This window comes from Coregonus lavaretus (genome assembly GCF_964263955.1).
Source record: "Coregonus lavaretus genome assembly, chromosome: 29".
Lineage (NCBI taxonomy): Eukaryota > Metazoa > Chordata > Actinopteri > Salmoniformes > Salmonidae > Coregonus > Coregonus lavaretus.
In genome coordinates, this window is record NC_140016.1 from 27,775,124 (window position 1) to 27,788,858 (window position 13,735).

Below are 13,735 nucleotides of genomic sequence, written 5' to 3' on the forward strand. Positions count from 1 at the left end.
GTCTATGGAAGTGTTTCCAGAAAGACTTCCTCTTTGAGGGCATTGCTCTGCGCTCCAAACACTACGCACAGCACTAACTATTTCAGTTTGGGCTCAATGTAGGAAATATTTTTGATACAGAGCGACTCTCCGTTTAGGCTGATCTGTGACCCGCTAGCACCTCGCCCGGTCAGGGGGGACGAGGCAACCTCACAGAGTAACACACAGGGACACTTGATTGACATACAACAGACATGGAATGGAAATGGGAGTGGTAGTGGTTCTGTAATGGACAGAAAGCAAGGGTAATGAATACACAGTACCTACAATAGCCCCAGAGCAATAATAACATTAAGAAGAAGGGGGCTGTGAGATGGTGCTTACAGTCACCAGCAGGGAATGTATACGAATGTTGGTCTTTAACCTCCATCCTCTCTTTCTTCCCTCTTTTTAAGACAGGGCGTTTGGTGCCCAGTATGGACATGGTCTTTCCTTTATCAATTGTCTTGAGAGGTGTGACCTTCCCAGGGCACAATAAAAAATACATATATCTCTATCTATGCTTTGTTTGAAGTCACTTTGCGTTGCATCTTACAGGTAAAGTAAAAGTCTGGCAGCCCAACAACAACTACATAACACTTTGAGTAGTTTTATCAGACTGCTTTGTGGCGCTGAAAGCTGCTCTTTTCTCTTTCTCCTCTTTGTGTTCATCTTCTTGCCTCCTCATGATGGTATCATGGAAACATGGTCACAGTGTGCATCCTGCATCACTTCCTCGTCCGTCTCCACGGCAGCACCCGCCCCCCACCAGTAACAGCAGATGTATGCACAACACTTGTGCTGGGGCTTTTTGCTGAGCCACAGCAAATGGGATGGAAACCAAGTGACATCACCATAAACTTGAGTTAGATAGAAAATTGACACACCACACCAAACTCTGCGTGTTACAATAACTGTGTCATCGTTTTGGTTCCTGAAGCACCACGACCATATGGAGCCTTGTTTTGCTCGTCATCAGATCTAATGTGCACATTAAGGTTAGCCACATGATCATCCAAGACTGTAATTTCCTGCCATTGTAAATCTATTCAAAAGATTGTCAATTAATTCAAATACACTAGTCCACAACAGGGTTTTCCAAACTCAGTCCTGGAGCCCCCCCGGGAGCACGCTTTGGTTTTTGCCATAGCACATCACAGCTGATTGGGGAGGGGAGGTGGGGCAGGACCGAAATTGAGAAACGCTGGTCTACAAGATGCCCCACAATTCAGAGAAATTCTCAAATGTAATAACATTACATTATGTGGCTCTAGTGAGATATCAGCCAGCTGTTTTCAGAGCTCATCTAGGTTTGGTGATTTATCTTTGACACTTGGTTTAAAATGTCGGCACATTATGAAATGAATAGAAAGCTTCATAAATAGCAAGATATATAAATAGAAAGGTTTTAACTGGTGGAGATGTCTTTTAATGATGACGATGGTGAGGAAGATGATCACGACGATCACTCATTGTTCACCCAGTCAATAGCATAGGCATTCTTCCAGTAGAGGGTTTTAGCGCTGAAACATAGTATATTTTCACTTTCTCTCTTTGCCTATACTTGTTGTGCCTCTGTTTAGCTAGCATGTCAGTCTTTGGCAGGGGTGTGATTACTAGACAGCTTGATTCACAGTTCTGATTCATTAGCTTCATGTGCCAACGCCGCCATGTAGCCTCATCAATCGCACCCCCAGTGCAAAGTGGCTGCTTTTCTTTCTTACCTGCCCATTACGTTCTGTGTGCTCAATGCAATTATCTAAAACAATGACACACAATGACATAGAAAATACACAGCTACAATGGCATTTGTATTGCTTCGTTTTCTGTTAAAATAGCAAAAATATGAAGATTTACCGTTAATCTATATTCGGTGGAAAATGTCTGGGGTTTACACTTTGCACACAAAACCCTGTCTTGGTTACCGTATGGACCAAAGGAAAAAATAAGTATTTTCTCTCTGGCATTTAGGTTTTAAGCAAGCATATTTTTAGCTTGGATATGCAAACAAACACAGGCTTATAGCCACACACACCTACACGCACGCCTGCCCGTACTGTACACATGCTCAAACACAACCACACACCACACATGTATTCGCACGCACATCACCCATACACTCATGCACACGCATACACAGGATGGAAGGAACACACACATTGGTGAGAAACTAGGTTATCATAGCAGCCATTATTGCTGCAGCGTATATAGCTTACAGAGCAAGAGAACATGTTTCAAGGAGTCCTGGGACGTGGACTACCAAACACACACACACACACAATATACAGAGACTAAAATATGTTGATTTCTGTCATCACCATCCTAACCTCATTGTGAAGACACAAGTTATTGTGTCAAGGCTAAAACAACCTCCCTTGTTTTTTGGCTAGAAAATGCACAGTACAATACATTTTGTTCTCTCTAAGACAGGTCAGGGCATACTTTGAAAGGTCAAGATAGCATAAAAACCTTTTACTAAAACACTTCTGTCACAATATGACATTTTACGACATTCCATTGCACACATTTATGAATATTTATACATATATGATCAATTCCGTTCATGCCCAGAGTCCTCAAGTGAAACATACACATTTTAATATTTGTATATTTTAGTAGACGCTCTTATCCAGTGTGACTTACAGGAGTTATTAAGGTTAAGTGCCTTGCTCAAGGACACGTTGACAAATGTTTCACCAAGTCAGCTCTGGGATTAGAACCAGTGACCTTTCGGTTATTGGCCCAACCGCTAGGCTACCTGCCAAATGGAATAACATAGCTATATAAAGAGTTGTAGTTGGAACAAAGCCCGCCGCACAAAGAGCATGCGCATTACTCATCCCCCACAATGAAAGAAGTGACGCTTCAGTGTATTGTGGGTGGACCATGGTGGGTGGAATATGGTGGGTGGGGCAGGGTTGTGTGTAGAAGTTAGGGAACTGCTCTGTTACCACATGATTCCAGGTCTGCATCCCAAATGGCATCCTATTCCCTATATAGTGCACTACTTTTGATCAGAGTCCTATGGGCACCGACCAAAAGTAATACACTAGGGAACAGGGAATCATACCAGGTTCACTCTGACTGTTCACTCTATGCACAGTTCTAGCTCCAAAACAACCTCCTGTGTTGCCAGCATATTGTTCAGCCTCCCAACCATCAGAGTCCTAATTAGCGTCTCCTCTGTTAAAGCCAGTACTGTATAAGAGGCCAGACAGTTAAGTTATGTCTGGTTGCAGAGCAGCTGCACTTTAAAAGCCAAGTGGGATAACCAGGTTCGTGGAAACCAGACATATTGTCTGTCCCGTAACATTTTACCCGCACCCAACCTTCAGGGGCATAGACTCAGAGGGGCACACACACAGACCCGGCAGATTTATAGAATAAGTGGGAGGCGGGGCTGGTGTGATCAGACGCACCTGCAGTGAGTTCGCTTATCAGACAGGTTGCTGGGGATTGGTTGTTGTTTCCCTTTAAAACCTTGTGTTATTCGTTGTTCCTGTCGGGGAACTGAGCGGAGAATGCCTCTTAGGCAGCTTGCCTAACCGTTTGCTAAAATATTTGTTGGGAGGGGAACGTTCCCTTACGTAAGTTCCACGGTCTTGTCTGTGTTCTTTTTTTTTCTGTGATTGCATTGGACCAGTGTCTGCGGGACAAGAACTCTTAACCTTAAATTCGGTAGAGGAAGTTAGCAGCTGTGCTGACATCTAGTTGGGGCTGTGAAACTGTAATCCGAAAGGCGAGCAGTGGACCAAGAGAGGTATTGGTACAATGCGCATCTGGGTGTTTTTAGGGCCACCCAGTGAGGGACGTAATTCTTCCTGTGTGTTTCCCTTACACTAGGTTTCCCTCTGAACCATTTTGTAAAACCACTGAAAGCCACCATTGCAGCAGGTTGCCCTGCGGAATCTCTTTCTCGTTCCCAGTGCCGGAGGCAGCGCTATCAGTGACTTCGCCAGGCAGAGTCCCAGACCGGATGTGTTCCAGACCAGGAGCTGTGCGGCCTTCTGCAGATCGCCAGAGAGACATTTATTTTAGATTTTTGTGGGGATCAGGTTTTCATCAGGCCCTAGAAATCGAGAATTTATCCCCACCCTCTATACTACATGTTGTCCTGTCTCTTTCCCTCTCCCCATTTGTCCCATAGCAATTGAGGGTCCTTTCAGAGGGGTGGGCAGAGTAGAGCAGCACCAGAGTGAGATTTGCAGTGCCTTTCACCATATTGTTTTCAATCCCTTCCATTATAATAAAGATATTGTTTGAAATGCCCTATCATAATAATTCAGTGTGTAGTGTCTTGCAGTATGTCACTTTTGTGGGTCATACTACTTATCCTGGAAGTAACCTACCTGGGGAGAGGCTCAATTGTGCTGACGCAGTCTGGGGAATAGTACAGTCTGCTGTGGGAGGTGGGAAAAGGGGGTCCAGTATGTTAACCTATGAATTTGGAATAAAACTTGCCTTAGAGCATACTTACCTGTCCTGGTCTTCTGTGTTGGGGTTGTGTGCTGGATACCTTTAAATCCTGTGTTGTGTGGAGTTAAACTGTTAAAGGCACAAACACTTTCTGTCTAAGCCCTCCTTACCTGTAAAGATATGACACACGTACTCTGTAGTTCCTATCTCGGTGCAGAGAAATCTGTGAAGCAGCATGTGGCTTGTCCCAGTTCCTCTACATTACTGTGTGTGGGCCTGATTTGCGTATTGCGACAAGACTGACCCATTTGAATTTAGGCTGTAGATTAATACATTCAGTCTTATACAGAATTCTACAACCAACAGGACTCCTTACTTTTCATCAATTGCTTTAGGTGAGGTGAAGTGATGGACTGACACAAATGTAGTTTTTGCGCACTTACAATCGAAAACAGAATATTTGGCATTTTCTCGCCCCCCCAAAAAAATGTTTTTTGCCAAATATGGCTGAGTATATGGTCCACTAAATGAAAAAGTGTAACAGCACTATTGTGATCATGGCTTTGACAACATCAGATGTGTTGCATTGAGCTCTGGGGGGTGGGTGGGCAAGTAACTAACTACAAGCGGTCAGATCCTGAATCGAAAGCTGGTTGTTGCTTCCTCCTCATTCTCTCGCTGTTGGTCTCACCACTGGATTTATTGCGCGGCAGACGCAAAACCCAATTTTTCCATAGAAATTCGCGTTTCAACGCAGCACAGTACTCGTCTATTCTCAACTCAAACGGTGGTGTGAGACAGAGGACACCTACTGGACGTGGGGTGGATGCCAACAACTGAGAGAAGACTGTTTTTGGTTTAGTCATTGGGCGACAGCAGGAAAGGTGCGCGTGTTCGAATGCTCAGCTGGCAGGGTGTTTTTTCCCTGGCAAGAAAGCGATAGCGGGAGATGCTGCTGGAGTTGCTTTTGCGCCGTTCCGCTCTCTCTGTCTCTCTGGTTTTAATCTTTCCATGTTGGGACAATACATTTGGCGAAGGGAGATGTGAAGAGGCTTAAAGTATGGCATGCAAAGATGGTTTCTGCCAAGAAGGAGATGGTAACTGCGATGTACCCCAGTTACATTTCGACTCTCTTCTACTTTTTCTGCCTGACTGCTTGGTGAGTTCCGAGGCTACATCATCTGGGGGGCTTATTTTTTCCTGTTAGATTGGCGTTGCGCTGGTGCTACTGTCCATGGTCCTGAAGACCCTAGGTGCTGAAATCCGAAAGTGCTGTAATTGAGTGATATGATTGTGACTCCAAATGTTAATTTTGTCATCCATAGCTTGGGTATCGGAGAGGCTGCTGTATTTCACGATAACAAATCATTTTGATTATTTGTGTCGTTTTTCAGTGTAAATAGAATCTCTGGAACGATAAAAAAGGATGAGAGAATATATCCCGAGAATTTCACACGCATTTTAGACAGACTACTGGACGGGTATGACAACAGACTGCGACCTGGATTTGGGGGTAGGTACCTACCTGAAACAGTGACAGTTTTCGGCTGTCCAATTAGTTTGTATGCTACAGTGGCTCAAAGAGATGGGCGACAATGATTTCCACTATTGTGCCAATGCCTCAGAGCATGGTTCCTCTCTAGGGTTCTTCCTAGGTTCCTGCCTTTCTAGGGAGTTTTTCCTAGCCACCGTGCTTCTACATCTGCATTACTTGCTGTTTGGGGTGTTAGGCTGGGTTTCTGTATAGCACTTTGTGACATCTGCTGATGTAAAAAGGGCTTTATTAATCAATTTGATTCATTGAGTTGTTTAAATGGGCTATGAGGTTGACAGATCAAAATTACATAGTATTTTTCCACCAGAGGGCATGAGCTTTTCCATAGCCTACTGTTTCAAATGAAACATGTTGCTCCACTGAGCTACTACCACTGCCTCCCACAGATGTGAAACGACATTCCTTGTTTCAAAAGCTGGTCGTCATGACCTGAATTAACACTTTCTTATAATCACTGTTTTGACTCTTGTGTGCGACTGAAAACGATAGGCTACCTTCAAATGTTTAAGCGAGTTTAGTTATGTAGCCTAATCGCTGTGGGAAAAGCCACTTAATGCACAATTTAAGTAGAAAAGAGTGCAGTGTTTTTTTCTCGTGTGTCAAATCCTCCACGAGCGCCAAGTACCAAACACACGTTTAAAGACTGTATGCATTTAATGAGAATGAATAACGAAAAAGTAAACTATTTTTCGTTAATTACAGCCTTGACATGTGACATGCATATCGGTGTGTTTAAAAATACCCTACCTTAGGATACGTCCTTCAACTCCACCCTCAGCAAAATTCTACCTTAGGGCGCGTAAACTTCAGAACTCACCAAGTGTGCATAGGTTAGATACTGATCGGCTTACTCCCAGAAGTTTATGTTTTAAACCTATTTAGCTATGGTTCATTCCAATATATAAAAGCTTAGAACCTGGTGCAGGTTATTAGGTATGCATAAGTTATAGGCTATTTGGGTTTTGGCACACATCTCCACAGCATTATCAACCCAACCTTTGGCCAATTTTAGGCTGTTACTGAGGTTTTATGTTTGACATATTCTTCCATAACAGGCCTACAGGTGAATATAACTAGGTCTACTTAAATTCAATTGAGGATTGGTGTGTAAAGGGTAGCCTAATCAATCAGAACTAGAGTGCCGATAGAAAGTCTACAGACCCATTGGATTTCTTCACATTTTATTGTTACGAAGTGGGACTAAAATGTTTTGTCAATGATCTTCCCAAAATATTCTGTAATATCAAAGTGCAAGAACAATTCTAACATTTTTGAAAGATTTGTGGAAAATAAAACCCTAATATACCTTGATTAGATAAGTATTCACCAAGTCAATACATGTTAGAAACATATTTGGCAGAGATTACAACTGTGAGACTTCTTGGGTAAGTCTCATAAGAGTTTTGCACACCTGAATTGTGCAATATTTGCCCATTATTATTTTCAAAATGTGTCACTCTCTGTCAAGGTGTTGGGGATCATGGCTAGACAGCAATTTTCAAGTCTTGCCATAGATTTTCAAACAGATTCAAGTAAAAACTGGCCACTCAGGAACATTCACTGTCTTCTTGGTAAGCAACTCCAATGTATTTGGCTTTGTGTTGTAGGTTATTGTCCTGCTGAAAGGTGAATTCCTCTCCCAGTTTCTGGTTTAAAGCAGACTGAAGCATACCATGATGCAGCCACAACCATGCTTGAAAATAAGGAGGCAGTGATGTGTTGTGTTGGATGTCCTCCAAACATAAGGCTTTGCATTTAGGCCAAAAAGGCTATTCCTTTGCTGTTATTATTATTATTATTATTATTTTGCATAAATATGCAATGTTCTGTATATTTGTATTCTTCTTTTTACTCTGTCATTTACAGTGGCTTGCGAAAGTATTCACCCCCCTTGGCATTTTTCCTATTTTGTTGCCTTACACCCTGGAATTAAAATCGATTTTTGGGGGGTTTGTATCATTTGATTTACACAACATGCCTACGACTTTGAAGATGCAAAATATGTTTTATTGTGAAACAAAAAAGAAATAAGACAAAAAAAACAGAGAACTGGAGCGAGCATAACTCTTCACCCCCCCCCCCCAAAGTCAATAATTTGTAGAGCCACCTTTTGCAGCAATTACAGCTGCAAGTATCTTGGGGTATGTCTCTATAAGCTTGGCACATCTAGCCAGTGGGATTTTTGCCCATTCTTCAAGGCAAAACTGTTCCAGCTCCTTCAAGTTCGATGGGTTCCGCTGGTGTACAGCAATCTTTAAGTCATGCCACAGATCCTCAATTGGATTGAGGTCTGGGCTTCGACTAGGCCATTCCAAGACATTTAAAATGTTTCCCCTTAAACCACTCGAGTGTTGCTTTAGTAGTATGCTTAGGGTCATTGTCCTGCTGGAAGGTGAACCTCCGTCCCAGTCTCAAATCTCTGGAAGACTGAAACAGGTTTCCCTCAAGAATGTCCCTGTATTTAGCGCCATCCATCATTCCTTTAATTCTGACCAGTTTCCCAGTCCCTGCCGATGAAAAACATCCCCACAGCATGATGCTGCCACCACCATGCTTCACTGTGGGGATGGTGTTCTCGGGGTGATGAGAGGTGTCGGGTTTGCGCCAGACATAGCGTTTTCCCTGAAGGCCAAAAAGCTCAATTTTAGTCTCATCTGACCAGAGTACCTTCTTCCATATGTTTGGGGAGTCTCCCACATGGCTTTTGATGAAGACCAAACATGTTTGCTTATTTTTTTCTTCAAGCAATGGCTTTTTTCTGGCCACTCTTCCATAACGATTTTATAACAGCGATCAATAAAAGACAGTACTGTGCAGCCGTCTTCATCGACCTGGTCAAGGCTTTCGACTCCGTCAATCACCGCATTCTTATTGGCAGACTAAATAGCCTTGGTTTCTCAAATGACTGCCTCGCCTGGTTCACCAACTACTTCTCAGATAGAGTTCAATGTGTCAAATCGGAGGGCCTGTTGTCTGGACCTCTGGCAGTCTCTATGGGGGTGCCACAGAGTTCAATTCTCGGGCCGACTCTATTCTCTGTGTATATCAATGATGTCGCTCTTGCTGCTGGTGACTCTCAGATCCACCTCTACGCAGATGACACCATTTTGTATACATCTGGCCCTTCATTGGACACTGTGTTAACAAACCTCCAAACGAGCTTCAATGCCATACAGCACTCCTTCCGTAGCCTCCAACTGCTCTTAAACGCTAGTAAAACTAAATGCATGCTCTTCAATCGAATGCTGCTTGCACCCGCCCGCCCGACTAGAATCACTACTCTCGGCGGGTCTGACTTAGAATATGTGGACAACTACAAATACCTAGGTGTCTGGTTAGACCGTAAACTCTCCTTCCAGACTCACATCAAGCATCTCCAATCCAAAGTTAAATCTAGAATCGGCTTCCTATTTCGCAACAAAGCCTCCTTTACTCATGCTGCTAAACATGCCCTCATAAAACTGACTATCCTTCCGATCCTTGACTTCGCAATGTAATTTACAGAATAGCCTCCAACACTCTACTCAGCAAATTGGATGTAGTCTATCACAGTGCCATCCGTTTTGTCACCAAAGCCCCATATACTACCCACCATTGTGACCTGTATGCTTTCGTTGGCTGGCCCTCACTACATATTCGTCGCCAAACCCACTGGCTCCAGGTCATCTATAAATCACTGCTAGGCAAATCCCTGCCTTATCTTAGCTCATTGGTCACCATAGCAACACCCACCCGTAGTATGCGCTCCAGCAGGTATATCTCACTGGTCATCCCCAAAGCCAACACCTCCTTTGGCCGCCATTCCTTCCAGTTCTCTGCTGCCAATGACTGGAACGAACTGCAAAAATCTCTGAAGCTGGAGACTCTTATCTCCCTCACTAACTTTAAGCATCAGTTGTCAGAGCAGCTTACCGATCACTGCACCTGTACACAGCCCATCTGTAATTAGCCCACCCAACTACCTCATCCCCATATTGTTATTTATTTTGCTCATTTGCAACCCAGTATCTCTATTTGCACATCATCTTCTGCACATCTATCAATCCAGTGTTAATACTAATTTTTAATTATTTTGCACTATGGCCTATTTATTGCCTTACCTCCATAACATACTACATTTGCACACACTGTATATAGATTTTCTATTGTGTTATTGACTGTACGGTTTGTTTATCCCATATGTAACTCTGTGTTGTTGTTGTTTTTATCGCACTGCTTTGCTTTATCTTAGCCAGGTCGCAGTTGTAAATGAGAACTTGTTCTCAACTGGCTTACCTGGTTAAATAAAGGTGAAATATATATTATTTTTTTTAAAGGCCCAGCTCTGTGGAGTGTACGGCTTAAAGTGGTCCTATGGACAGATACTCCAAACTCCGCTGTGGAGCTTTGCAGCTCCTTCAAGGTTATCGTTGGTCTCTTTGTTGCCACTCTGATTAATGCCCTCCTTGCCTGGTCCGTGAGTTTTGGTGGGCGGCCCTCTCTTGGCAGGTTTGTTGTGGTGCCATATTCTTTCAATTTTTTAATAATGGATTTAATGGTGCTCGGTGGGATGTTCAAAGTTTCTGATGTTTTTTTATAACCCAAACCTGATCTGTACTTCTCCACAACTTTGTCCCTGACCTGTTTGGAGAGCTCCTTGGTCTTCATGGTGCTGCTTGCTTAGTGGTGTTGCAGACTCTTCAGAACAGGTGTATATATACTGAGATCATGTGACACTTAGATTGCACACAGGTGGACTTTATTTAACTAATTATGTGACTTCTGAAGGTAATTGGTTGCACCAGATCTTATTTAGGGACTTCATACACATGCACGTACCACTTTTCCGTTATTTATCTTTTAGATTTTTTTTAAACAAGTTATATTTTTCATTTCACTTCACCAATTTGGACTATTTTGTTTATGTCCATTACATGAAATTCTAATAAAAATCCATTTAAATTGCAGGTTGTAATGCAACAAAATAGCAAAAACGCCAAGTGGGATGAATACTTTTGCAAGGCACTGTAGGTCATTATTGTGAAATCACTACAATGTTGTTGATCCATCCTCAGTTTTCTCCCATCACAGCCATTGAACGATGTAGCTGTTTTAAAATCACCAATAGCCTAATGGGGACATCCCTAAACAGTTTCCTGCTTGTCTTGCAGATCAGTTCAGAAGGACGACTGCATCTTTCATGTGTCTGGGTGGTCTAATACATCATCCACAGCATAATTATTAGCTTGACCATGCTTAAAGATATATTCAATGTCTGATTTGTTATTGTTACCCATCTACCAATCACTGCCCTTCCTTATGAGGCTTTCGAAAAGCTCCCTGGCCTTTGTAGTTGAATCTGTGCTTGAAATTCAATACTTGACTTAGGGACCTTATAGATGTTGTATGTATGGGGGACAGAGGAAGGGGTAAAAAAATAATGTCAACCCCTATTATTTCACACAGTGAGTCCATATAACTTATGTGATTTGTTAAGCCATATTTTACTTCTGAACTAATTTAGGCTTGCCTAAACAAAGGGGTTGAATACTTATGCAATGATTAAATTTTTGTTATTGAATTTGTATTAATTCATAAAAATGGGGGAAGAATTTTCTTTTCACTTTGACATTATGGAGTATTTTGTGTAAATCAATGACAAAAAATACAATGACATCTATTTTAATCCCACTTTGTAACGCAACGAAATGTGAAAAAGGTCCAAGGGGGGTGTCAAGAGTTGCTGTAGGTAGGTGTGGTGTGGAATCAGGCGCAGGACGCAGAAGTTAAGTCCAACAAAGACTTTAGTAGATCACACAAAATATAATCCAAAAACAGCCCGGAGGCGAGAAAAGCGCGCATAGGCGTAAACAAACGGGCGCACTAAACATGTGCGTAATCTACTCCTTAAAACAAACAAGGAGGTAAGCTACAAAATAGCGCACCAAAACAGGTAGCGCAGCAACACGACAAGGAACAATTACACACAACACCTAAACTAACAACAAGGAACTAAATAGGGTGCTTAATGAGACCTAACACAAAACAGGTGTGACAAACAGACAAAACCAATCAAACAAGAAACATAGAACGGTGGCAGCTAGTACTCCGGAGACGACGACCGCCGAAACCTGCCCGAACAAGGAGGAGGGGCCGCCTCGGCCGAAACCGTGACAGTACCCCCCCCTTGACGCGCGGCTCCAGCCGTGCGCCGCCCCCGGCCTCGGGGACGACCAGGAGGACGCGGAGCAGGGCGCGTAGGATGACCACGATGGAATTCGGTCAGCAGGGACAGATCCAGAATGTCCCTCCTCGGCACCCAGCACCGCTCCTCCGGACCGTACCCCTCCCACTCCACGAGATATTGGAGACCCCCCATCCGGCGTCTCGAATCCAGGATGGTCCGAACAGTGTACGCCGGAGCCCCCTCGATGTCCAACGGGGGCGGAGGAGTCTCCTCTATCTCAAAATCCTGGAGTGGACCAGCTACCACCGGCCTGAGGAGAGACACATGGAACGAGGGGTTAATATTCTTGTAATCAATGGGCAGTTGTAACCTGTAACACACCTCGTTCAATCTCCTCAGGACTTTAAAAGGCCCCACAAACCGCCGACCCAGCTTCCGGCAGGGCAGACGGAGGGGCAGGTTTCTGGTTGAGAGCCAGACTCGATCTCCAGGTGCGTACACTGGCCCCTCACTGCGGTGTAGGTCGGCGCTCGTCTTCTGTCGACGGATGGCTCGCTGCAGATGGACGTGTGCAGCGTTCCACGTCTCCTCCGAGCGCCGCACCCACTCATCCACAGCAGGGGCCTCGATCTGGCTCTCATGCCAAGGTGCCAGAACCGGCTGGTACCCTAACACACACTGGAAAGGGGTTAGTCTAGTGGAGGAGTGGCGGAGAGAGTTCTGTGCCATCTCGGCCCAGGGCACATATCTCGCCCACTCCTCCGGCCGGCCCTGACAATATGACCTCAGAAACCTACCCACATCCTGGTTGACTCGTTCGACCTGCCCATTACTCTCCGGGTGGTAACCCGAGGTAAGGCTCACCGAGACCCCCAACCGTTCCATAAAGGCTCTCCAGACTCTGGAGGTAAACTGGGGGCCTCGATCGGACACTATATCCTCGGGTACCCCGTAATGCCGGAAGACGTGAGTAAATAGAGCCTCAGCGGTCTGTAGGGCAGTAGGAAGACCCGGCATGGGAAGGAGACGACAGGCCTTCGAGAACCGATCCACAACGACCAGGATGGTGGTATTCCCTTGTGAGGAGGGAAGGTCGGTAACAAAATCCACCGAGAGGTGACACCAGGGTCGTTGTGGAACGGGCAGGGGTTGTAATTTACCCCTGGGCAAGTGTCTGGGCGCCTTACACTGGGCACACACTGAGCAGGAGGAGACATAAACCCTCACATCCCTGGCTAACGTTGGCCACCAGTATTTTGTACTAAGGCAGTGCACTGTCCGGCCAATACCTGGATGTCCAGAGGAGGGTGACGTGTGAGCCCAATAAATCAGCCGATCCCGGACCTCGAACGGGACGTACGTCCGACCCACCGGTCACTGTGGAGGGCTAGGGTCGGTGCGTAATGCCCGCTCGATCTCCGCATCGACCTCCCACACCACCGGTGCCACCAGACAAGACTCCGGTAGTATGGGAATGGGCTCCACGCACCTCTCCTCCGTGTCATACCGCCGAGACAGGGCATCTGCCTTCCCGTTCTGGGACCCAGGGATGTAAGTGATCTTGAACACAAACCGGGCGA

General features: G+C 44.7%; 1 protein-coding gene across 1 annotated transcript in view; it reads left to right on the forward strand.

The window, feature by feature from the left end:
- Nucleotides 1-5,507: 5,507 nt before the first annotated feature.
- Nucleotides 5,508-13,735, forward strand: part of LOC311105059 (gamma-aminobutyric acid receptor subunit alpha-6-like) — a gene marked incomplete at both ends in the record, with an annotated part of 32,772 nt that continues 24,544 nt past the window's right edge. The window contains 2 exons of the mRNA XM_084147049.1: nt 5,508-5,593; nt 5,829-5,947. Of these exons, the coding sequence (XP_084003175.1) occupies nt 5,508-5,593; nt 5,829-5,947 (205 nt within the window). The remainder of the gene's footprint in view (nt 5,594-5,828; nt 5,948-13,735) is intronic.